At 40.7% G+C, this 24,523-nt stretch overlaps 1 protein-coding gene across 1 annotated transcript in view; it reads right to left on the reverse strand.

The window, feature by feature from the left end:
• The window catches only part of LOC134537839 (aquaporin AQPAn.G-like), a 154,000-nt gene that overhangs the window by 115,302 nt on the left and 14,175 nt on the right, over positions 1–24,523 (reverse strand). The window contains exon 2 of the mRNA XM_063378698.1: positions 5,673–5,872. Coding sequence (XP_063234768.1) covers positions 5,673–5,872 — 200 coding nt within the window. The remainder of the gene's footprint in view (positions 1–5,672; positions 5,873–24,523) is intronic.

The following is a 24,523-nucleotide window of genomic DNA, read 5'->3' on the forward strand; positions in this document are numbered from 1 at the left end:
TGGAAACAATGCATTATTATAAATTATTCTGATCCAGCATATGACGGACACTGGGACGACGACGATAATGAGTATGGTGTAAAAATGGAAATTTTCAGATATCTTAAAAATAATAATAAAAATTCAAGGAATATGTCACCAGCAGGTGAGATTGAATACACACCATGGAAAGATCCTAACATATTAGTCGACAAGTTAAGAATTCTATTAATTTTGCTTAGGGGAGGAAACTAATCACACCTCAACGAAGTAGTGATAATACTCCGTAAACTAAGAAATGCAGGCTACACACAATAAAAACATGTTTTAACTGCTTATGTATAAATTTGAAGAAAAAATTGTTTGGTTCGAAGACTTTTGGCCTATACGCCTAACATTGTACTCGACCTAGTTGGAAGGTTAAACGGGTTACTTCCGTCAAAACATTTATCGATTACTATAAAGTGGTTTGACTTCAAATAACTCGAATATACTTAGACCCATTCTAATGAATTTTTATAAAATAAAATCAAAAGAAAGAATTATTTAATGTTAATTTATGGGCGCCAACAACTTCTAAGTAGTTGTAATAAATTGAATATTTGTATGAATTAAAAGGAAACAAGAAAAGGGTGTGAATGTTTTGACTTAAATATGAATGCCACAATATTAGTATAATGAACGGAAAAGAAAGGTTATTACTTTTCAGTGTCATTCCATTAATATAACGTGATATACATGGTTTACTTCATACCAGTAAAATATCGTCAAACTAATTGCACCTATGTTATTAAATGTCTTCAATTATTGAATGAATTATGTACAAAGTGAAGTAATTGTCATTATCATAACTATTCAGTAGGTAGAGCAGGGTATGTCGTGGTGGTATCGATAGATTGATAGATTATATGAAACACTATATTTTAAATAGTAATTCAAGTTATAAGAGACGTCAACATTCTGGTATTAGAAGAAAACTGGTGTTTAAAATTACTTTAATGATTTTAAATATTCCGGGGTTTTGTTCTGAAAAGCTCGTGAATTATATGAGATTCCTTAAGAAAGATACGACCGATCTGTAGTAATAGTTCAGGGTAATAGAACTATCTAGTACGGTTTCTGACTCCTTAATACTGGAACTCCGCATCGAATGATGCATCTTCATCCTGGGAACACCAGCGCAGTAGTTCCGCGACTTCGTCCTGGGAACGCCTCTCGGTGGTTCTGGATGGACTCGAACTGATGATTATTCCGTAGATTTTCTATTTCTTCGTCCTGGGAACGCCTGAATCATTCTTGTAATCTTCGTAGAAGTTGTACGTTCTCTTCATCCTGGGAACGCCTGAATACTTCTTGAAATTCTTCGTATAAATGATCTATTTCCTTCGAACTGGGAACGCTTGAATAATTATTATAATCTTCGTATAAGTTGTCCGTTCTCTTCAAATCAATAAATATTTTCCAATTCTCTGTAGAATAAATTTCTCATATTATTTTATACTATTCTTCTAAATAATTAAAATACCATAATTTACAATTTCTTCTGTATCGCAATTATACGTCGTGCTTCTACGATGGTTCGAATATTAATTCTCGTTTTCTTTTCTCCGTCAAAATTACCAAACAAAATTTTTATTTGCGAGAAATAGTTTTTGTTCGACTGTCTTCGTCCAATACCCGAGTGCTTAACAAAATTTAGTTATATAATTACGCATGAAACTTGAAAATACATTTCTTATTGGCTTAACAAAATATCTAATTACTTGAGCAAAGAAGTTTAATACTAAAAGATAAACCTGCAAAAATTATTAACTAATGGTTCATAGAGAAAGAAAGACACGTACACTGAGGTGACAATATAAAATATAACACATTAATTTTGTTCCTCCATCTTGTTCTATAAAGTTCCCAAGTTCAACCTTTATAAGGTATTCCATATACTGAAAATTTAGACTTCCATAGTAGGCAGAGCACCAATGCATTTATTTCTTTAGACATGTATCTTGTATAGAGTCGGTTTTCGTAGAGAGAATTATTTATAACTTCATGAAGGCAATGGGAAACCGAATTTAATTTTATTTTAAGCTTTAGTTACTATTATCCCTGGCCGAGAAACGAATCAAGGACGAACATTTATTTAACTTATTCATTACATTACCTACATTATTTGTTTTAATTTTTTTAGAATATCTAGGTCAATAATTATTAATTTCAATATGGTGGTCAATGTCATCATTGGCTGACTGGATGTTGGTATATGAGGAATTTAAGCAGCTTTAAGGATTTTTCACAATATTAAATTAAGATTAAATTTTTTGCATTAAGCAAGGATCGAACCGAGATAAAGAATAGATTGCATCAATCAGAAATATAATGTTTGATATTTCTAATAATGTATGAAACTTTTTCCGAATTTCTATCTAAATGATTACAGTTTTTCCAAATGGCGGTCCAGATGGCCTACAAGACGGTGGATGTCAAGGTAGCAAAATATTTCTTCACTCTAGCAGTTCAAATTTTATCAAATATTGTGGCAGCACTCTCTGGGAGATGGCATATGTACTACGTGACACTATTACGCCGTGAATCGATTACTGAAAACAAGATGGTGGCTGCGCACTCTAGCAGACGATGTGTGTTAAGTAGCATTCCTGGTAGGAAGTATTGAAAATAAATACTGCGGTTTGGTCTCGAACAGGTGATGCTATTACTCCTTCAAATTACAAAAATTACAATTCCGAATGTGTGTCACTTTTCATATACCCCTTATTAATTTTCGGTCTGGTAAATGTCTCGATAGCCGTGGGTCAAAGGCGTATGTTTTCCAACCCAGAGGTCCAAGCTGTCATAGTTCGAATCATCCCAGTTCCAATGTATTTTGTATGAAAATGTTAGTAGATGTAATGGAACATCGACCTTATATGCATGAGACAGAGCGCTGCTGGCGCACTCAAACGGCAGAAACAAATATGGCGGTATCCAATATGGTGGCCTCCAGCAGAACAGAACAAACTAAGATGGTGGTCGCGATGTCGTCCAAAATAGCGTCCTCCAGCAGACTATAAGATTGTGTCTGTGTTGTCAGAATCGAAAAATGTGTTTGTGACAACAGATCCATTAGAATTCAAGATGGTGACTGTAACGAAAAGTGCATCGATGACATCATGCACATCTAAAATGACAGCCGTAATATTATTGCAACGTTCGATTTCAAGATGGCGATATTCAAGTTGGCGCCTGAGGTCAAGGTTAAAGTCAAAGGTCAAGATCAAAGTCAAAGGTCAAGGTCAAAAAGAACATCCAAGATGGCCTCTGTGACGTCATATGTCAGTCGGTCACTGATACTAGCCACATCCAAATCCAGTAGCAGGAGGAACCAAGATACACTACTCTTAATGTTTCAAGTGGGATTTCACCTCCGCAGCTGCTGCCCTCTGAGCATTGCCACCCATCCACATTTTATAAACATTTTATCCAAATTTATACTAATTGTTTACTGCCAAAACTAGTGTTGAATAGATCGGGAAGTTATTAGTGATAACCAAAAATTTTCTAAATTTCTTTAGGCTTAAAAACAGGCAGCATCGTAACATGTGTGCCTAATTTATTCCCACGATGTTTCATCGTTAATTTTTTCAAACATAACTTCATATCAATTAAGTGCAGTGTAATAATGTGTGATCTCGGCTTCGGCTTATACGTTATGTTGTTACACCACGACACTTTTCCATCGTCTATCTGAAGTGATGTTAATCTCAATGGGCTCTGCGAATCTCGGAGCTTTTTCTCCCGCAGGCAGGACTGCATATGGAATAATACTATTATCACTACAGCAAGATTTACAAGATTTAGGAAAATTGTAAACAAACTGATGTGAGATGTGCTGTCTTTACGGGAAGCCTTCTTTTCACAGACGAGAGAGCCAAACCCCCGATCGTGCCTCTTCGTTTTTTTTTTTTTGGTTCAATGTAACTCATGACAACTAATGGTTAATTAGGTTAGGTAAGCTACATTATAAATACATTAAAACATTGGACGGTTGATTTGGTTAGGATAGCTACATTAAAGATACTGTGAAATCATGTAAACGGTTTCCTAGCCCTGGATAGCTACATATTGAAAAGTTATTTGCTAAGCAACAATAAAATGATTTTACAATATTTTTAATATAGCTATACTTTCCTAATATAACAAACCATCCACAATGTTTTCAAGTATTTATAATGTAGCTAACCTATCCTAATCGACCGCAAGACTTAATGCCACACCGGCTTATACAATGAGATTGAACGGAAATAAAAGCGAGCATGAACTTCGGGGAAATTCGGGTGTGGCTCTCTCGTCTGTGAAATGAAGGCTTCCCCTGTCTTTACTACTACCTCACCTCAACATGGTTAGTTGCTTCATACCAAGCTACGGCTCGCCTCTCGACACACCTGTTACCGCGAAGCGACCACAGTCATGAACCCTCACGCTAGTTTACCCGACGCTTTGTTTCCAAACCTCAAAACATTTTACTGCTAGTTCAAGGATATGAATAGCATTTCACTTCCACTGAAAACCACACGTCACAAACACACAGACCATTGTACTGATTTACTGACCAACAACTGCATGACCATAAACACAATAGTTGCACTCGAGAAGAGTGAAGGCTAACAGCAAGAGTGTGGTAATTTTATCTGCTGCAATTTTTTAACAAGTTAATAAAGCTGTCGGTTTTAGAGTAGAAAACATTTTTCAGTTCCTGCATTTGTAATTGTTCATTATTTTGTGTAATAATTCATGTAGTCCCGTTTAGTCTAATAGATAGCATGTTACTTGAATATGAAACTGATTCGGAGTAAAAGGGCAATAATTTAGAGGAAGAACTTACACCACTGCTACGTCTACGTCTACTTCTACTACTACTATTACTACTACAATTTCTACTACTAATATTAATAATAATAACAACAACCAATATTTTCTTGTATTTTTAGAAAATGTACTTAAGTTTCCTCTCAGACGCCTCAAACCAAAAGGTCAGCACAAAACCATTGTCAACTACAGTCAACAAGTAAAAATAAAAGACAATTTAGATGTTTAAAATTTTCTGGAGACAAACACGCAGTGCACTAAAGAAAACAGATAAATTACTGGGCATAGTGTTTAGGAAAATAAGTCAAACTTTGTGAGAAGAAAGGGATTTAGATTTTTATATTTATGCAGTGGAAAGAGATAAGGAGGAAGTCTAAACTCAAACCGTTCTTGTTTAAAAGATCCTGAAAATTGATACAACCAGTTGCTTGGATTTAATAGGTTGGTATTAAGAAAATACTACTAATGGTTTCAGAAGTATCTGAAAAGCATTTACAGATGATTTTCATAGACCATGGAAGGTCAAAGATATCGATACATGGTTTAAGGGGTATAAAGGATATTTAAGACTAAAAGTTTGTTTCTGTTTGATTACCATTTGGTTTTAGACTTATATTCTTTTATAAATTGCCTACATTTAGAGAAATTAACTAATGTTATTTTGGTAAAGTAAACAAACATAAAAACCTAAATTACAACACGTGAATAACAAGTGTTTTTTATCACTGGAGTGTTGTTGATGTGTAATTGTTAAGCGAGAGTCGCTACCAGTAGGGCCATGACGCCTGGGTGGATGGGTCGAGGGTTACGGCAGGGACAGACGGTGGCTGTACCTGGACTATGGTGGCGACGGCGAGGCCGAAGGCGAGCGCGATCTGCACCACGCTGGGCGAGTAGCCCTCGCTCCAGTGCGCCGTGGTGCTGCCGCAGCCCACCAGCACCAGCAGCAGGGTGCCCAGGAACTCGGCCACCAGCATGCGCCAGATGTTCCTGTTGTCCGTGATGTCCTGCAGGCCCAGCATGGCCTTGGCCTCTGCAACACCCGCCCCTCTCCGTCACACTCTGGCTACTCTCTAGCGCTGGGTAGCGTCGTGGGTGCACGTGTCACACCCTGGCCACTCTCTAGCGCTGGGCAGCATCAGGGGTGCACATGTCACACACTGGCCACTCTAGCGCTAGGTAGCATCAAGGGTACACATGTGGTTGGTTTTTATGTAAAATTGTAAGAGTGTATTTAACACAGTGGATTAATGTGAAAGAAACTTCAAGAATATCGTGTGGTACCACTTCGTGCTGATAAATTTGAGTTATACCACGATGCTGAGATCCAGGCCGTTATCTTCCTCACATGAGCATGGCATGTTAGTGAAATGAGCCACCAATAACCCTACTGATACGACCCCACCATCACAGAACGCCATGCTTAAAGAAGCAATCATGCTGGTCTCCTATCAGCCTAGGACTTGGTAGACATCTTTTCTTTATGAACCAACTCACGGTCAATCAGGCCAATAACAAAGAGTTTCTAATTTCAAGTTAATTTTCACATTATAAGTTAGTCCTGATTTATCTGATTGGGTTGAATCAAGGTAGACTTTTATACTGCACTAAGTCGCAATATGTAGGATGTGAATGGATAACTACAACTAATATTACCAAATTATTTCGTTGCCCAGCGCACATTTAGTGCAGCGAGTGTGCTACGGTCGAGGGAAGCGACGGAAGACGTCTCAGAGATGCGTGCTCTGCAGGTGTGGCAGGCAGCTGTGCTGTGTGCTGTGTGCTGTGTGATGTGTGCCAGTGCACAGGTGCGGCACACGCGGAGCGGCCGCGCGCGTGCACACACAGGTGTGTCAGCTGCCACGTCTACCAACCGCCTGCTGCTGCGCGGGCTCTCACCGCCTCGTGTCGCGGCCGACACTTATTGCAACTTAACAGCGTTACCGCTTAGATAAACAGTGCAGATTTTCATTAACGTGTTCGACATTCAACTTCAATTGTACAGAACTTTTGCGAACAATGCGGCGTAAATTGAATGGGTGGCGGTAAATACCAAAAAAATAAACAATTACGTTCATGGGCATATGTCCGGAATAGCAACCCTGCAAAGTTCAAGGCGCTTGCACGCCACTCCGGTGGGCTGAGAAGGCGAGACGCTAGCTCCCCCGCGGGAAGCAGGCGACAAGTGGGCACAGACTGTAATGTTTATGCATACGTCTAGTGCATCGTCGCCAACTACATTTACAAAAATTTGCTATCTTCCTCTGTTCGCTTTTCGTCTTCAAATCGGAAGTTTCCAAAATATATTTCGAAGGCCTGTCTAAATTTCTTCCAGTTTTCACTGATGTTCCCTTCTAATTTAAATTTTGCTGGTACGTTAAACGAAATCGCCATCTTTACACCGTGACACGCCGCGCCGAGATTGTCAACTAGTGATCCACAGTCATGTTGCCGTTACCAATTCACGTCACCGACTGCGCTAAGTAATGTTTATTTATTTCTCCATTATATTACTACTATAAATACTTCACTACTACAATCGTACATGTTCACATTACTCTTGCTGTACCACATCAGCATCCCAGTCCGCCATGTTTATATTTTCCACTGTCGCCAACCTTTACTCTGTACACTGCACAGACCACCAGTATCAGCCACGCGCTCTAGCAACCAGCAGTCCGGTGGACAGCACAGTGGGTCGTCCCTGCAGTACGTTCACGTGTTTGGCCTCGGCGATCGGCAGTGTTGGTGGTGTTAAAGATTTACGACCAGCAACAGCATGACAGACTAAAGGTCGACCTAACACACATCAGTGACGTAGCAGTGTCGACGCCGGCACGTGATTCCACCGGCGCGCCTGAAAGTATGCCTCTAGGAAACTGGGTGTTGTAGCTCAGACTCGCCCGGCGTCCGACCGTGGCGGTGCCTTCGCCGCACCGTGACCGTCAGTTTTTATCCCAAGTTAAAAAATGAACGATGAAATCCTTATCGAACTAGTGCGCGATTATCCTGTGCTCTATGACTATGATCTTTCCAACCCCAAGTACATGAACACGAATTTTAAGAATAAAATCTGGAGCAATATACAAGAGGAAATTAAAACAACTGGTAAGTATGTTTTAATTAATTTTATGATTTTTTACAGTAAACAAAGTTACCTAAATTTAAACAGTATTTGAGTGTTATTTTTAACTTACAAACTTATGAGATTCACGTAAAATTTAGCCACTAGGATATCGGTGCTACCAGGAGCTCGGCGCTACCAGAGGTACGGTGGTACCAGGAGCTCGGCGCTACCAGAGGAACGGTGCTGCCAGAGGCACGGCGCTGCCAGAGGCACGGCGCTGCCAGAGGCACGGCGCTGCCAGAGGCACGGCGCTGCCAGAGGCACGGCGCTGCCAGAGGCACGGCGCTGCCAGAGGCACGGCGCTGCCAGAGGCACGGCGCTGCCAGAGGCACGGCGCTGCCAGAGGCACGGCGCTGCCAGAGGCACGGCGCTGCCAGAGGCACGGCGCTGCCAGAGGCACGGCGCTGCCAGAGGCACGGCTCTGCCAGAGGCACGGCGCTGCCAGAGGCACGGCGCTGCCAGAGGCACGGCGCTGCCAGAGGCACGGCGCTGCCAGAGGCACGGCGCTGCCAGAGGCACGGCGCTGCCAGAGGCACGGCGCTGCCAGAGGCACGGCGCTGCCAGAGGCACGGCGCTGCCAGAGGCACGGCGCTGCCAGAGGCACGGCGCTGCCAGAGGCACGGCGCTGCCAGAGGCACGGCGCTGCCAGAGGCACGGTGCTGCAGGCTCGCGGCGGCTCGGAGAAAGGGCGGTCCGCTGGCCGCGCCTCGGGCCCCGCCAATCTGGGCCGATGACATGTCTGCGCTCTGTTGCAACATGGCGGTGCTGCAAGACCGCATCAGCCGCCTGACAGCTCATCACTCGCCCTGCGCGGAGCCTGCCTCCTGTCTGCGCGCAGCTCATCACTCAGCCGGCTCTCATCGCCTGTGACACGGGCAGTCTGTGCCTCTGTGCCGTCTGGAGTTCAGTCAGTGAGAACACACATGTTTATATCGTTAGAGCTTACATTCAGTGTGTACTTTGCAGCCGCAATTAATTCTCAGTGCTATTCCATAATCAGCCAATCAAATTGAAAATGAGTTATAGGTTTAAAAAACTCCTTTAGTGTCAATAATATTCGCAGGCTTTCACGGCCATTGTCTGAAGTTTCGGTAGAGTCGCCGAAACGTCGGTGAATTATTCGCCAAGGACACGGTTACAACCCAGAAGCCAAGCTACTATTTAAGTGTCATAAAATTGAAAATAACAAAAATTAAAAATTGTTTTAGTTTAAGAAACTAAAAAAACTGTCCCCCCACCCATCTCGTCTGTCTAAAGTGCTTTGGTTATCAGTCTCTTCCTCATGACCGTCACTTCGATCCGGGCGGAGGTATGACGTCAGATCTGGCGGTCCGGTCCCTGACTGAGCACCCCCCCCCCCCCAGTTTCAGGCCAGCCGCGGTGGCTCTCTGGGTACAGCACTCGCCTCCCACCACGAGGGCAGGGTCTGCTTCCTGGAACTTGCGCGAGACAGAAACGTGGCGGACGTTTCCGTGTTTCCTCGTGTTGCTCCCGTGCTTTGTGGATGGACGTGACGTGAAACCTGCTCTCGGTTCTTGCAGGGGTGCACCAGACACGGGCTGGTGTCAAAGTTATGACCACTGCAGTCGCCTCGTGAAACAAGAAGTTGCCTATCCCGGTTATCTGTTAGTGAATGTCGGTTTGGAAAGTTATGACAATGCATTTTCGTGTACTGGGGCGTACGCAGGTGGGGAAGGAGGTTATATGACCCTCTTTCCATGAAATTATAAAATATCTATCTTCCTACCAAGAAATGGAAATAATTTAAAAGCAAACAGCGGGATCATTCCGAAGTGGATTTCTGTTCATGCCGGAAATGGGAACGAATATCTCGCGATTAAAGAACAAATATAATCTCCAAGACGACGGGCCCAGTTCCCCCCCCCCCCCCCCAACTCCCCCGCGTGGGTATGACGAGGGGAGTGGAAGAAAGGCAACCCTCATTGCTTTAGGGGGAGGGGGTATCTCTCACTCCTACACTCCAGAGACCGTTCACAGTACTACAAGCTTGTAATAACCAGGTAAACATCACAACAACCTTGTAACAACCAAGTACGCTGCACAACAAGCTAGTAACAACCAGGTACACTGCAGAGTCTGTGAAAATACCTACTAACAACCCATACACCACACTTTGTACTAGCAACATAACGTTAAAAGATGCAACACTCGCCATAGTGTTTCACAGCTCGTTACACGCACGTCGCCTCAAAGTCACAAATGTGACCTTCTGTTTGTGTCACTCGGAACATTACATATCCGTTGTTGTAACGGGTATATAATTGAATATGATCTTCAGTACGATACACGCATGTTGCCTCAACGTCATAAACGTGATGTTCTGACCGTATCACTCGGCACATGTACATGATCGTTGGTGACATTGTTTAATGTATCTTTCAGCACGTCACGTGCACGTTGCCTCAAAGTTATAAATGTGGCAGTTTGTTTGTGCCACTCGGCACATTACTTGTTTGTTGGTGTAACGTAAAAAGTGCGATGTCTTTGTGTATTTCAACACGTTACACTCACGATACCTGTAATTTATAAATGTAACATTTTTGACGTGACAACGTCTAATAAATCGATGAACCCCGGCTGCACGCACGAAAAAGTGTCCCGTTACGCACATTGTTCCGTTACGCTGTGTCCCGTTACGCTCATTGTTCCGTTGCGCTGTGTCCCGTTACGCTGTGTTCCGTTACGCTGTTGGCGAGTGCAGTAATAATAGGTTATGTTAGAACTGACTAAAAAATTATGGTGATTCATATAATTGATGATAGATATTTTATTACAGTTTATTTATATGAAAAGTTGTTCATAATTATATTTAAACTTTATAGCTAAACGCCAGTTTTTAAAATTAATTACAAGTCATCTACACGTGAACTGTTTCGTCGACTGTTTATAAAGTGAAGTGAAAAGGTAATGTGGTTTTCATTGCTTATTACAACAACAATTTCGGCAATAAAGGTTAATTATTTTTGTTTTGTTTGGAACATTTTATATGACTCTGTTGCTGCTTGAAATATGCGAGAAATGTGCTTCCTGGAACGTGCGGGCAACGTTTTGCCTGGAACGTGCAAGCAATATGTTGCTTGGAATGTGCGAGCCACGTGCTTCCTGGAACGTAGGGCAATGTGTGGCCTGTAAAACTGTGAGAAGGGTATTGCCTGGAATGCGTGGTGTGGGCAATGGGCTGCCTGGAACATGAGGAAAATGCGTTGCTTGAAATGTGCATGCAACATACACCTGGGACGTCGTTGTTCTATGACTTTAAGATAGTCCCGCATCAGTCAGTGCATATCGCGCCTGTACATTGCAGTACATTGCAGCAACGTTACAATGTTACAGTGAGACGTGTAGGTAACGTGCATACAACATTTAAATGCTTATGGAAAATTTCCTAAAAAAAAATATTGTAAACTGACTAAGTTTTCACAAGTTTACTACTTATGAGCTTGTTATGGCTACTAAAATACATGCGATATTGCCTTACAAACTCGTAGGTGTCATCTTTTAACTAATAATTATTTTCCTACTTCATTGGTAGTTAGGTAACATTAATTTACAGGTTTCAAAAAAAATTATTCTTAAAATATTTGTGGTCTAGTTTCTGCGCTAATGAGTTAAAATAAAAATTGCCGATGAAGTAGAATCATGATGAAGATATTTATGCAGCAACTAAACAATAATAATGTTTACCAGTAAAATAATTAAATGAGATTAGTTTGAAATCGAGTGTTAGTTACAAATTTGTTTATGTTGCCAAATATTGTTAATTATATGTGTAGTTATGTTTCTCTAATCTGGTTTATTTCAAGTGTTGTAAATACAAATGTCATAGACAACTGAAACTTCTTATTTGTTAGTAACAACATTAAACGCTTGCAGCCATGGTATTCTCACCTGGAACTCACTGGGCCTTCATGTTTACACCGCACTACGCAGTTGCTACAGCCTACACCGGGAAACAAGCCAGCCAGATTGGCGACAAGAACAAGGTAGAGTGAAGAAAAGCAGGGAAGAGCAGGGCAAAACAGACATAGCAGAGCAGCGAAGAGCAGAGAATAGTATAGTGGAGGGCAGTAAGCATAACAGAACGGGACAGAAAACGACAGAAAGGACAGAAAACGGCAGAAAGAAGGGTAGAAAGCTGGGCAAAGAAAAGCAGGGCGAAATCCTTCGCTAACGTTCTAAAAAAAAGTGCTGGTTCACAACTAAACAAACAATTGATATACTAGCAACGAAGTGTGCACCAAGACATGATTGTTATAGTACAAGAGTCTTCCATGTCTCTATAAGTAGTAGAAAATAGGGAGTCTAATGCCAGATTCAGGGTGTGGAAACTGTGGATTGGGTCAATGACCAGCCGCCATCTTGGCTTTTTAGGGAAAATTTCTACAAAATTCCTCAAAAACTATTAAAAAAATCCTCAAAATGACTAAAAAAAACTTCCCAATTTCGAAGTAAATTTCCCTTTCCCAAAAATGCTAAAGGGGCCATTCTCCTGAGATAAAAGCAATTTTTCTCAAAGAGGGCCTATTTTCTTTTAAGTGGGGCCATTTTACTGAAAGGTCCCATTTTAGACCATGACCTTGACCATCAAATTTAAACTATTCAATTTTTTTCTAAGAATACCGAAATAATTCCAAAATATAAGTGAAAAATTATTTATTAAAAACATTACATTACTTAATCGATTACAGACTTCGGTTCGATTCCCGCCGATGAATAATAAATCAACATCCATCCACAATATTTACCAAGCAACTGACACGAACCACTAATACTCAAGGTATATGTTATTTCCACCATTATTAGGTCATGTTAGCCATCTTGGATCTGCAAAGATCTATCCTAGGTACGGGGAGTCCTAGGCCTTACGCAGCCCTAGACTCTGCTGGTCCAAAGGCTCTGCGGGGCTCTTGTATATGTGGAGCCCTGGATAATTCGGAGCCTTGGACAATTTACTTAGCCCTAGATTATACGGGGCCCTAGACCATTTACTTTTGCGGGGCCCTAAACTCTGCGGAGCCCAACGCCATCTTTTTTTGCGGGGCCCAGACGTTTTGAAGAGGAGCCTGACCAGGAGGCCTGGTGGGTATAAAATACCTTCAGTAAAAACGGGGGTCAGGGCCCCTCATCCAAGGAAAAAAAAAAAAAAACTAAAAAAAAAACTTAATAAAACATTTTTGTAGAAACTTGTAAATCAAATTTTAATTGTGTTTTTGCTCATTTATCTTACGAAATTGAGATATTATTATATTAATTTAAGTAAATTACTTTCCCTGTATATATTAGATAGAGGTTTACTATCAATTGACATACCACAGGACAGGTGTGTAGGTATAGAAGGACCAGGGCGATACCCTGGCTAGCTGTCCCTGGGTCGCTTCTTCGTGCCACATTCTGGCTCCTTGAGTATCACTCCTTGCATGCATTGGATAAACATATAGCCACAGCTCTAAATATATTATTATTAAGAGGCCGTGTCAGTAAATGTTTATTTCCAATATTCGGCTCTATAAGTTCTCTCTTTTAACAGTGAGATTTAGTGGCTTATTCAACCGAAGTAACTGTAGCCGCAGCGCGTGATATAGCTACTATACCCTTATCACATGATTAGTAGGAAGGTTAACAGCTCCAGCTTACTCGACGAAAAATGTATCTGGTTCCTCGACAATCTGAGAGGATGACAATCTGATCGGCGGCTCACAAGGAAATTGCGGATGTAAGGATTCAGAGTCAGGAAACCTCACATTTACAACTGTAGTATCAGTCGTATCTAAAAATTTTAATACTTTAAACGTATCGGAATACAATTAATCTTCAAACATGTGGTAATTATTCTTTATCTGGATGTAATATTCCGTGAAAAATAATGTTAGTTGACATAAAAAGTATACGAAATTCATCATGTAACGTTTTAAAAGGATAATAACATAAATTCATATGCTTAGATATTGCATATGCATTACACACAATCCAAATACAATCTCACTTAAGTCAGACTACCTAATTTTATACCATGCACCATCATACAGTTTAACAGAGGTAGGAGAACCTCTTATCGGCGTTGTTTCAAAGAATTTAAATTTACATATATTACTATTGATCTTATTACGATATGTATCTTTATGAATACGAATTTACAAAAAATTGTTGAATTGATTACATAACACTTTAACATTACACAAGACTAAAACACTAACGAAACTTAATTTTATATATTGCTGTAGCATATTAGAAGACGAAATAACTCACAAGACTAACATTAAGAGGGCTGCATTACAAATTTACTTTACAGAGGAGAAAATATCCTTTAAAGATATTTCATTACCTCATTGATTACATAATACTGCCGTTTATGTGATCTAGATATAAAGTATTGAAAAAATATATTCCATTATGTTTATGTAAATATTTAGAAAACGTTATTGCTTATAGATGCTCATTATTTAAATAATAAAGAATCTTTTACTTTTATGTACCTACTGAACAAACAAAATACTTATAAGTTAATAAGAATAAGCTTAGTTGAGTAACATCTTCAATTTGTATTGAATTCAATGTACATATCGAAAATCATGTACAATGAAGGCAACGGATTGAATTCAATAAATATTTGATCTTGTGAAACGGCCATAATGGTGATGTAAATAATTATAGATGCGCACATGCATTTTGAGAGTCCGTATAAAGGCTATTACAATTCTATAAGTACACATTAAAATGCTTTTAAAATAGACATGTGTAATATAATTAAAACTTGTTTAAGTAAGATCATCACAAAAAAATGAAAATCCTTCAACAGTAAGATATGTTTTATAAGATTTTAACAAAACACACATACCATAAGAGAATATTAATCATGCTACATAATTCAACACAAAATACTCATTCCAGTAGGAGCTACGTAAAAATAACTTCTATTTTTATGCTGATAACTTTGTAACTCTGCAAACTTTCCCCTCTGTTTTTCTTTCTTCTAGTTGAAATAAACACCCCACTCTTGCTTGATAAACGACGGTTTTTCCCTGTATAGAAAACACCATGATTTTATTTCTTCCCGATGACAAACAAAAAAGTTGTATGGTCGCGAATAATACATTCGTATGGCGTCACATCAGCGGAATATTCCCTTGGCATAAATGTGTGAAGTCTGTGGCACTTGTGGAGAAGTAAACCTTCGCTCGAACACAAAAACAAATGAACGAACAGCTTTTTTTTTATGGGATGTGCAATCGGAGACCCTTGGGGTGGTTGAAGAGTGTCAGGTCGGTCGCCAGACCAGGTAGTAAAAGCTCAGGGGCTGAGGATAGAAAAGGCCTATCTCCAAATTATTAAGTATAAATGTTGTCATGTAATAGTTAAAGACTTGATTACACCCAGGTTTTTAAACCCATCATGATCATGAAGACACTGATCGAAAGGTAATGTGCAATACATTTCAATGGTATTTTCAGTTTTTGCTAAATAATTATAAATATAAGCAAAATTTCACTGTATTTGGACAAATCAAAATATTGATAATATTATTTTCATCACAGAAATTATATATGATATGATAACTAAATTTGAAAAAAGTGGTTATGTTAAATGTATTGTATACTTTCAGTAGGCAAAATTTCCGGCCCCTACTTCTTATAGACTTTGAGAAAAACTGCCTTTTAAAATAACATTGATATAGATAGGAGCACAAATTTGTGACACGGCCTCATGTTAGTGAGGCGGAATGATAAGCGCGACGCTCGCCGGTGCTTCTAGCGCCGTGTCTCCTCTGGACTGGCGCGCAGTCTTCTCGTCGTCACAGGATAACTGTGACATTTGAGCGGTGACCGTAACATTATATTGCGGAGAGATGAAGATAAAGGTGTAATGCAAGTCCCGTAAGTGCTTTCAAGAATCTGTACCGGTGGTTTTACGCCAAAAATTTCTCTGAAAACATGAGTTTTAGCCATTTTAACTCTTCTAAAAAATACAGTTTAAAAACTTAATCCAAAATCAAAATTACTTTTGGGACCTCAGCGAACTCTTAAATGATTTTCGTAAGCAGACCCCACTCGGATATCTTGAGTAGTCTTGAAATCGCGTTGTTTTTCCTGAAGCTCTTCAAACCGTGTGTGTGCCCGGGTAACGCCGATAAAGTGCTAGTATGTCACAGTGCATTACACTGAAGGTCGTGTTGGTATCCATCAATTTCAATTGTATTCAGCTGCCAGATAACAGCAACACTGAGCTCCAGTGACACGGGTGTCCGCCTTATCGCCGAGCCAGAGCTCCTGGTGATCGTATGACCCGTGTCTTTGTTTGCCTGACGTCTCGAGGGCCGCGCGAGTTGCTGTTGAGTGCGTGCACTCAGAGAACCACGCAGTCATTCTCAAGTATGCGAACTCGGAGAACCGTGTCAGTTTGCGATGAGTGCGTCAGGAACCAGGAGGTACCTAGCTTCTCATCTTGAGGGGGGCGAGTGATGGAGGGTTTCGGAAAGTACTGAATACTTCCCATGCCAGTTTAATGATAAGTCCGGAATTAAGAATAAAATAACAGCCTCAATAAATTGTCATTATTAATGCTTTGTTTGATTCTTAAAAAAAAAATCTCAATAATAAAGATAATTAGATTATTTGTTTTAAATCTATACTATTTTTTAGTTCCAGTTGTTGTTAGGGGACATTTGGGCTGTAGTCAGAATTTTAAGGAGGAGGTCCAGTATATATGCATAACATAATTTTTATGAGTAAGTTTTTTATAACTAAATTTTAAAAGAAAATTTAATGTCACACTTAAATTTCAGGGAATAGTTGACTTAGAACTACAAGATTTGCACATAAGACTTTTTAATAAATGATTTTGGTCGATAGAAGAAAACTGCTCAGTTCATAATTTGACGCTTATTTAACTAATTTCAACACTTTTTTCTCACGTGAAAAATGTTTATTTTGTTAAAAGAGGTCATATATTAAAGTTATTAAATAAGTGAAAATCAACTGTTGAGTTTGCATGAAAGACATACTTCCAGTAACATGTGTACAAACCGGAATTAAATAACTGTAAACAATCGCTGCCGCTTTTGTGTGTGAATTTTGTAGGGCCATAATGGGGAGCAAATATGTTATTGTAGTCCAGCAAGGAGTACAAAAATCCTACAAAAAATCTCTCTGTAACCTTGTACCTTATGTTTACGTGATTTTATTATGCGGTCTACACTTGTTTTTTATCACAGAAGGGAGGGGTACAGACACCACGAAACTTCCCCCTAGCTAGATACCTGGGGGTTGTCCCGAACGTTCCAACCACAGGACCACTACAGTGAGGAACCTGGCCAGGGTCAGGACCATAGTGGCTTGATCCTTGAGAAGGGGGGGGGGGAGGTTGCCACCATCACTCCCACCCCAGCAGTGGTGGATCCAGGATTTTGGTTTGGGAGGGGCTTGACCCAGCTGAGGCTAGGCTTTATCAAGGCAAACACTATAACAATAGTGAACCCAAATGCTTTTGGAGGGGGCTTGAGCCCCTTAGCCCCCCCTCTGGATCCGCTACTGCACCCCAGGACCCGTCACTGTCAGGAACCTGTCAGGGTCCGGATCCCAAAGACCTCCCCTCCTGGTTTCGTACCTGGGAGGAGGTGGTGGTTCCCAAAGCTCCTCAAACAAGGGTCGCCTCTGTCAGGAACCTTCCAGGGTCCGGACCCCACAGACCCACACCCTGACTATGTCCCTAGAGGGGGGGGGGAAGTGGTGGTCCCCAATGCTCAAACCACAGGACCGTCTCTATCAGGAATGTCGCTACAGACCTCACCCCTGGCTACGTCCCCGGGTATGTGGTCCCCAACACTTCCACCACAGGACCACCATTGTCAAACACGGCCCCACAGACCTCCCCCTAACACTGTCCCTGTGTGGATGGGTTCCATCGCTACCACCACAGGAACGCCTCTGTCAGGAACGTGGCCTGTGCTGGAACTTCTACCGTCCAGGATTTAGAAGAAACATTCAACAAGCCTTCTCTGATTACTTAGCTACACAGGTTTACAGTGAGGTTGTTTTAAAACGATTTTTGTAATCCACAGTGGGCTACAATGATGTATTTCCTCCCCATTAAAGCCCGACACACCTCATACATGGAAGCGACAGGAATTGTGTTTCCCAGTAGTCTATTTAATTCCGGTTTTACCAATTGTTTCTCTACGTTTTTTTCTTTCATACGAACTTATACTCTTGTTTCATGCCACATAATTTTTGAATTCGCTGAAATTGCCTGGGTTACCATCTTACAGTTTGGAATTGAAAGTCGGCTCAGTCATCATCATGTTACATAAAATTAATCAACCACGACTATGCAATGGAATTAAACTGGCGAGGCGAAGATTATCGAGGGAAAGTACAAAGGAGAGGATGTATTTATTCCGCGCATCCCGATGATTCCAACGGACTTGCCATTCGATTTTAAACGGCTACAATTCCCCGTACCTCTGGCCTTCGCGATACCATCACCAAATCACAAGGCCAGTCGTTGGAAGTTTGCGGAATTAACTGGGAGTTCCCGTGTTTCGCGCACGGACAACTGTATGTCGCGTGTTCACGTGTCGGGGTTTATTTACGCGCCGGAAAACAAAACGAAAACTGTAGTTTACCAGAGAGCTTTGCATTGACTGTTAACTGCATTTATCTTTCATGTAAATAAAAGACATTGAATTCATTTGAATTGCAAACGAGTTCCATTTAATAACCAAACAAAACCCAAACCGTACACGATGCGGCTAAAATTCTCGATCTCAATGAATTAGAGTTGGAAGGTTGATAAGGATTAATAATCGCTTATGAAGTTGCAATCAATTTAATTTTAGGTGTTGCGAAGTTTATGTCATCTAGTATTGTTATAAATAAGTACTATTATTTTGCTTGTATAGCAGTTTAATTGGTGTTTCCTTTATACCTTTTACCATGACAGTTTCCTTGTCTTATGCGTGCTCATTCTTCAACTTCAAAACGTGTTTGATATTCCACGCGATGTAAATAAGTTCTGAAGGTAGTGATTAATGCAGTCACTTGTGAAACAGGCGTGGAGCCGGGGGGGCTGGGGGGCTGGGGGCTGGGGGTTGCTGCCGCCGAGCGAGGTCCACCCTGACCCTGACCCTGACCGGCAGACAGCCCGCAGTGCCGCAGCAGCTCGGGGTGAATATGCATGAGGGCCGAGTCTGCGGGACGAGGCTGGTCGCGTGCCGCATTCGGCAGCTGGTGCGCGCTCTGCCCCGCGGAGGGGACCAGGCTCCCAGGCTGCTAGGCTGCCAGGCTGCCATACTGCCAGGTTCCCAGGCTCCCAGACTGCCAGGCTCCCAGGTGAGGCGAGGCGAGGCGAGACAATGTCGTCTGATCCCGGCATCACGAGAGGCGCGCTGTTCTCTTCGCTCCAGGTTAGACTTGGCAGTCCATCAGGCCCCTTCACAGCCCGTGGGCCGGCGCCAAGGTCACAGTTACTCACTGCGCCTCCCAGTGGCTGTCAAAGCTACATTCATGACTCTTTCGGGTCATTCAAATGCACTGACCTAATTTTTATTGCAATACTCAAATGCATATATGTTTTTAGTTTATGAAACACTGATTGCTTATTTTTTATATTTTATCAGTAATTGGCTTTTAATTTTTTTAATTTTATTTTTAATTTAATTTTTAGTTTTAGAAAATTATTTGGTAGATTATTTGTACATTACAATAACCACCCATTATACAATGTTATTAGTAATTCCTCAGAATCAGTAAATTACAGAAACGTCCAAAAGTTAAACAATTTTTAAAGAAATATATTGGCAAAAAACAATGAGCTTAAATTCACACGATTAATTTGAATGAAACAGTTATCAGTCAATTCTGAGATGCGAGTAGTGTGATTGGGCCGAGTCTGGTGCAGGGTCCAGGGCGAGGTGCGAGTCAATGACTGGCCAAAATATTGGATTATTACGTCATGACGGCCATGTTGTAAGATCTGGAACTTGACATTTTATCTTAACTGGACCTCAGTTTTTATCTTGGATTATCATGATCCTGTCCGCCATTATGTTTCCTAGAAACGTCCCTCATTTTGTTTCCTACAACCACCTCTCTCTATCTTGGATTCCGCCATTTTGAATTATGATGACATGTCCACCATATTAAAAATACGAAATTATTATCCTAACAAATCTGAAAAATTTAAAATTTAAGGCAAATATTAGGCGACCTATAAGATCACAAAGGATGTGTAAATGCAGATTCTAAAAAAAAAACTACTATCCCAGATCTCACTTATGATTTGGAATTAAAACATAAAAGAAATAAGTAGCTCCTTCGTGGGAAATGAAAAAAAAAATATATTCACACCAAATTCTAGTCGCGTCCATGAAATTGAAAACAATACAGAACGACCTGAAGCTGACAATATCGAAGACTGCGATGAAGCACTTGAAGCTCACAAGATAAATACTGTGATGAAGCTCTGTGACCAAAACGATGGAACAAAACGGCGGCTGGGATCAAAGTCATCTAAGAGGGCCGCCGTGGTAAAGTTTAAGGTCAAGATCAAGGTAATCCAAGATGGCCGCCGTTATGTAATAATCCAATATGGTGGTCGGTCGTTGACCCGCACTTCGCACCTCGCCCTAGATCCTGCGCCAGACTCGGTCAAACCAACCCTACTGATGCAGTTGGATAGAATTCATGAAATAGTTCAGAGATTCTTCCACCTGTGCTCTCTTTTGTGAAAATACTTGAAACAGAGGTAGTGTTGGACTAACTCAAAAGTATGTTGATAGCATTGTCCATTATCTTAACGACGGAAATGTTGAATGCTGTTTGGAATACGTGTGGGCGTCTGCTGTGTATTTGAGGAACTGGTAAAGACCACCGTTACGCTGGTAGACTCAAAGCTACAGATCCGTTCATAAGCGTGAGTCTCGCCGTGACGCTCGGCCTCAACTGTAGCCTTGTGTCGCCTCCCCTCAGCTGCCTGACTTATACGAGATGCACACCATCATTCAGTGTTCACTTCAGTCTGAGGCCCAAAGTAAAAGCTAGAATTCACTTGATGTCTGAATGCGGTGGAACGTGGAAACGGTGACCAATCATGAGCAAGTGTACCAGCCATCGACGTCAGTAAATTACAAATACAACACCTCAGCACTCAGCTGCTATGTTTTGGAATGCCGGTTGGTTTTGAAAGTTGTTCGTGTGGTTCTCCTCCGAGACAGGCATAAGTGAGTCATCAGAGTTAACCCTACTGCAAATATGATATGTCTAAAACTTACAGGAAATTTTTTAGACGTGACAACGTCTAATAAATCGATGAACGCCGGCTGTACGCACGAAAAAGTGTCCCGTTACGCACAGTGTCCCGTTACGCTCATTTTAAATTGCTCTTTGCTAACCCGTTCCTCCTAGCATTGCTGCAGAGTCCGTGGCACAAATATATTATTTTTTACTGCATCTTGGTGTTGGGTAAGCCATTTTCCTTCACATCATCCTTGAAACACTCCCATTCGTTTCCTACTTTTCCTATCATCGTCCTATCCTTAACAGAATAACACATATTGGAAGAAGTTAAATAGCAAACATGTATAAAAGTTATAGTTAAAATAATCTCTTCGTTAAAGTAATAAACATATTTGAATTAATGAGTGCAAATAAAAGTAAATGAATCAATTAAATTGTAGATTTCATTTCACTCCTTCTTTGTATCCATACAAAATAGTTATAATTCAATAAAAATGATTCAATTTTATTCATAAAAGTATGCAATCATTTCATCAATGTTTTGCTATGACGTCACGTTAAACTATCGTCCGTAAACCGACTTTACAGACAACCAGTTTTTTTCCTGATTAGCAAGAATTGAATCCGCACGGTTCATAGAGCGAACCTTGGACTTCGCAGCTCTGAGACTTCCATCGCGCCGTCTTGCTCGTCATAGCCTCGAGAGAGGTTACTTCACTTCTGCGGCGCACTTCGTGTGGCGGCGCTTGCTCGTAACCCAATAGGGCCGGGTTCGTCAGACCTTCGGCGGTCAATGGCAGACCAGTTCCTAGCTCAGTTGTGCTGAAACTGTCGGGCCGATACACCGAGGAAAGTGCAGGATAACACGTTCACAAAGACGCTTGTTGAGAGCGGCAAGGTTGCGCGAGTGCTTACCGGGCATGACGGACTTTCTCCTTGAACCAGGTAGAAAAAAAAAAGCGTGTACATCCTGAATGCATAATACAGTAGTTTTATGGGAGAAGGCGCCGGGTGGCGAACTGCCTCTCATATTCAGCACCGACGGTGAACCACGTGCAGTAGGCTGTATGCATGGCGGGCAGCAAGAGAGAGCTGTTCTGACAGCGCCCAGCGAGGCCCGGCTATCTGTGATAAGCCTCACTGCTCGCAGATAGCTCGGCCAGGGACGAAACATAGCCATATCTTTAATAACGTGAAATATTATAAAGAGAGAGTGCGTGATATGGTATGTTTAAAGAAGTAAACTCAAATACTACTCGACCAATTCAAATACTTTCCGTGTTAAAAAGCTTCATTATTTCAGCATGCACAGATATTACGTATTATTAATTGTTAAATGTTGTGTAAAATAGAGCAATATTCAAAAGGGAACAACTACATTTACCGCTTACTTGGTGTACGCCGATGCAACCGTTACAGATCTAACACAATAACCACGTGGTGTCGCCACAGACCGAGGTCCACGTGTGTTCCAAGTATGCTATTTCGCACATATGATATGCAAGTGGAAGTGAACATAATATTATGATCGAAATAGAATAATTCTGCGATTATGTTTGCTATAATATTGACACAGCATTGGTTAAACAAATTACATTCTAAAGGCTAAACACACAAAACAAAATGTGAGCTAGTATTTCAATTCTCGCCAATGATGTGTAAACAACTGAACTTGATAACAAGCAAATTATTGTGTTCTCATGTTGCAAATAAACTTATAATACGAAACTCGGACAACATATGTTACGCAGGACTCTTATAAAACTTAACTATAATTCTGTTCAACAAGATGGTACTCAGGGCTAACCGAACAACAGGAGTACCGAACCCGTCGCATGTAAATACCTCGAAGCTGAACCAGTGACATTTCCCCCCTAGACAGGAATAATTATCATCGCCTGCACTTTTGAGGTTATACTTCTTAAGGGTATTTGAGGGTTAAATTTTAGTATGAACCAGAAATGCAATGAAATAAGCGCGCATTACACAATGGAAATTTAATATATTGAAAGTCCAATGCGCAAGCATGCAGAAACTGCTATAGCCACGAGCAGAAGTCGTCAAGATGGCTGACCCACGTGTGACAACATGCACCAGATTATATATTAACTTTTGCGAACATCGGGGATTGTACTAAGCGTATTGGTGTGCCAAAGTTAAATTTATGGTAGTGAAACTATCCTGGAATAAATTTTGTGATCTTGAATAGTCATAACCAGATATAATCGCAACTTAAATAAGTACCTATAATTGATTAGCCAGGAAAATTGTGTTGAAACAAACATGGTTTCAAAGCATTACGAACGCTACGCTATCTTATACGTATTTTTCAATCTAAAAGTGGTCGTATAATAGACACATTAAAATAAAATTAACCTGAAACATTCTAATACACATATCATAACACTAAGTATGGGTATTTAAATTTGTTTTTGCTTAAACGACAGAAATCAGTCTGTAAATACTTCCCGGTGATTCAACACTTAAGATGTAAAAATTTCATCACGAAGTTTTTTATTCAACATGGCGTCAAATATATGTGGGCTAACAATTTGTTATGTCTAAAGTATGACAAACGGTGCGCTATCTCTTCATTCAGTGTTAACTAAGAAATAAATGTCAAAATTGTAATGCGTATTTTTTAAGTTATTATTTCTGTTTGTGACTATAAATTGAAACATAAAATATTCAAAGAGAGATGTACTTTTATAAAGTTTAGTTTGGTACACCAATACGTTTATTACGTTCGCGGAATTATTAAATACTGATGAATAACGTGGGTCCACCATCTTGGCGAGATTTCCGAGACTTCCACAGATAACAGCACAGTGTTTAGGAACACATTTTAGTTCCAATGGACTTACGTTCCATTAACGAAATTACTCCTACCAAATGCCATATAACGAGAGCCAAGATGTTTGCACGTCAAAAATAGTCGAATCTTGACTTTATATACGACTTAATTTTTTTTACATTAATTCTAAAGAGATATCGTACTGTGTTAAAAATATTTATCAGTGTGTCTACCATTGCTAGCATTGCATGTGTCATAACATTGGCTCGTCTGCGCTGCCGAGAGAGCCGCTTGTTTTGATTATCATACCAAACTAACACGAAGCAGGTCTTGAATGTATTGTGATACTATGACTCTAGAGGCACATGCTAGTTTTATTTCCTCCGGAACTATCGTGTTTTCAAAATGTTGACAGTTATTCGCAAATTTCGGAGCAATGGAACGTTAGCAATTTAATCACAGATAATATGAAGAATTTACCAATGAGGTGTTGTGTATTGCTACAAAAAAAAT

This window comes from Bacillus rossius, chromosome 12 (genome assembly GCF_032445375.1).
Source record: "Bacillus rossius redtenbacheri isolate Brsri chromosome 12, Brsri_v3, whole genome shotgun sequence".
NCBI lineage: Eukaryota > Metazoa > Arthropoda > Insecta > Phasmatodea > Bacillidae > Bacillus > Bacillus rossius.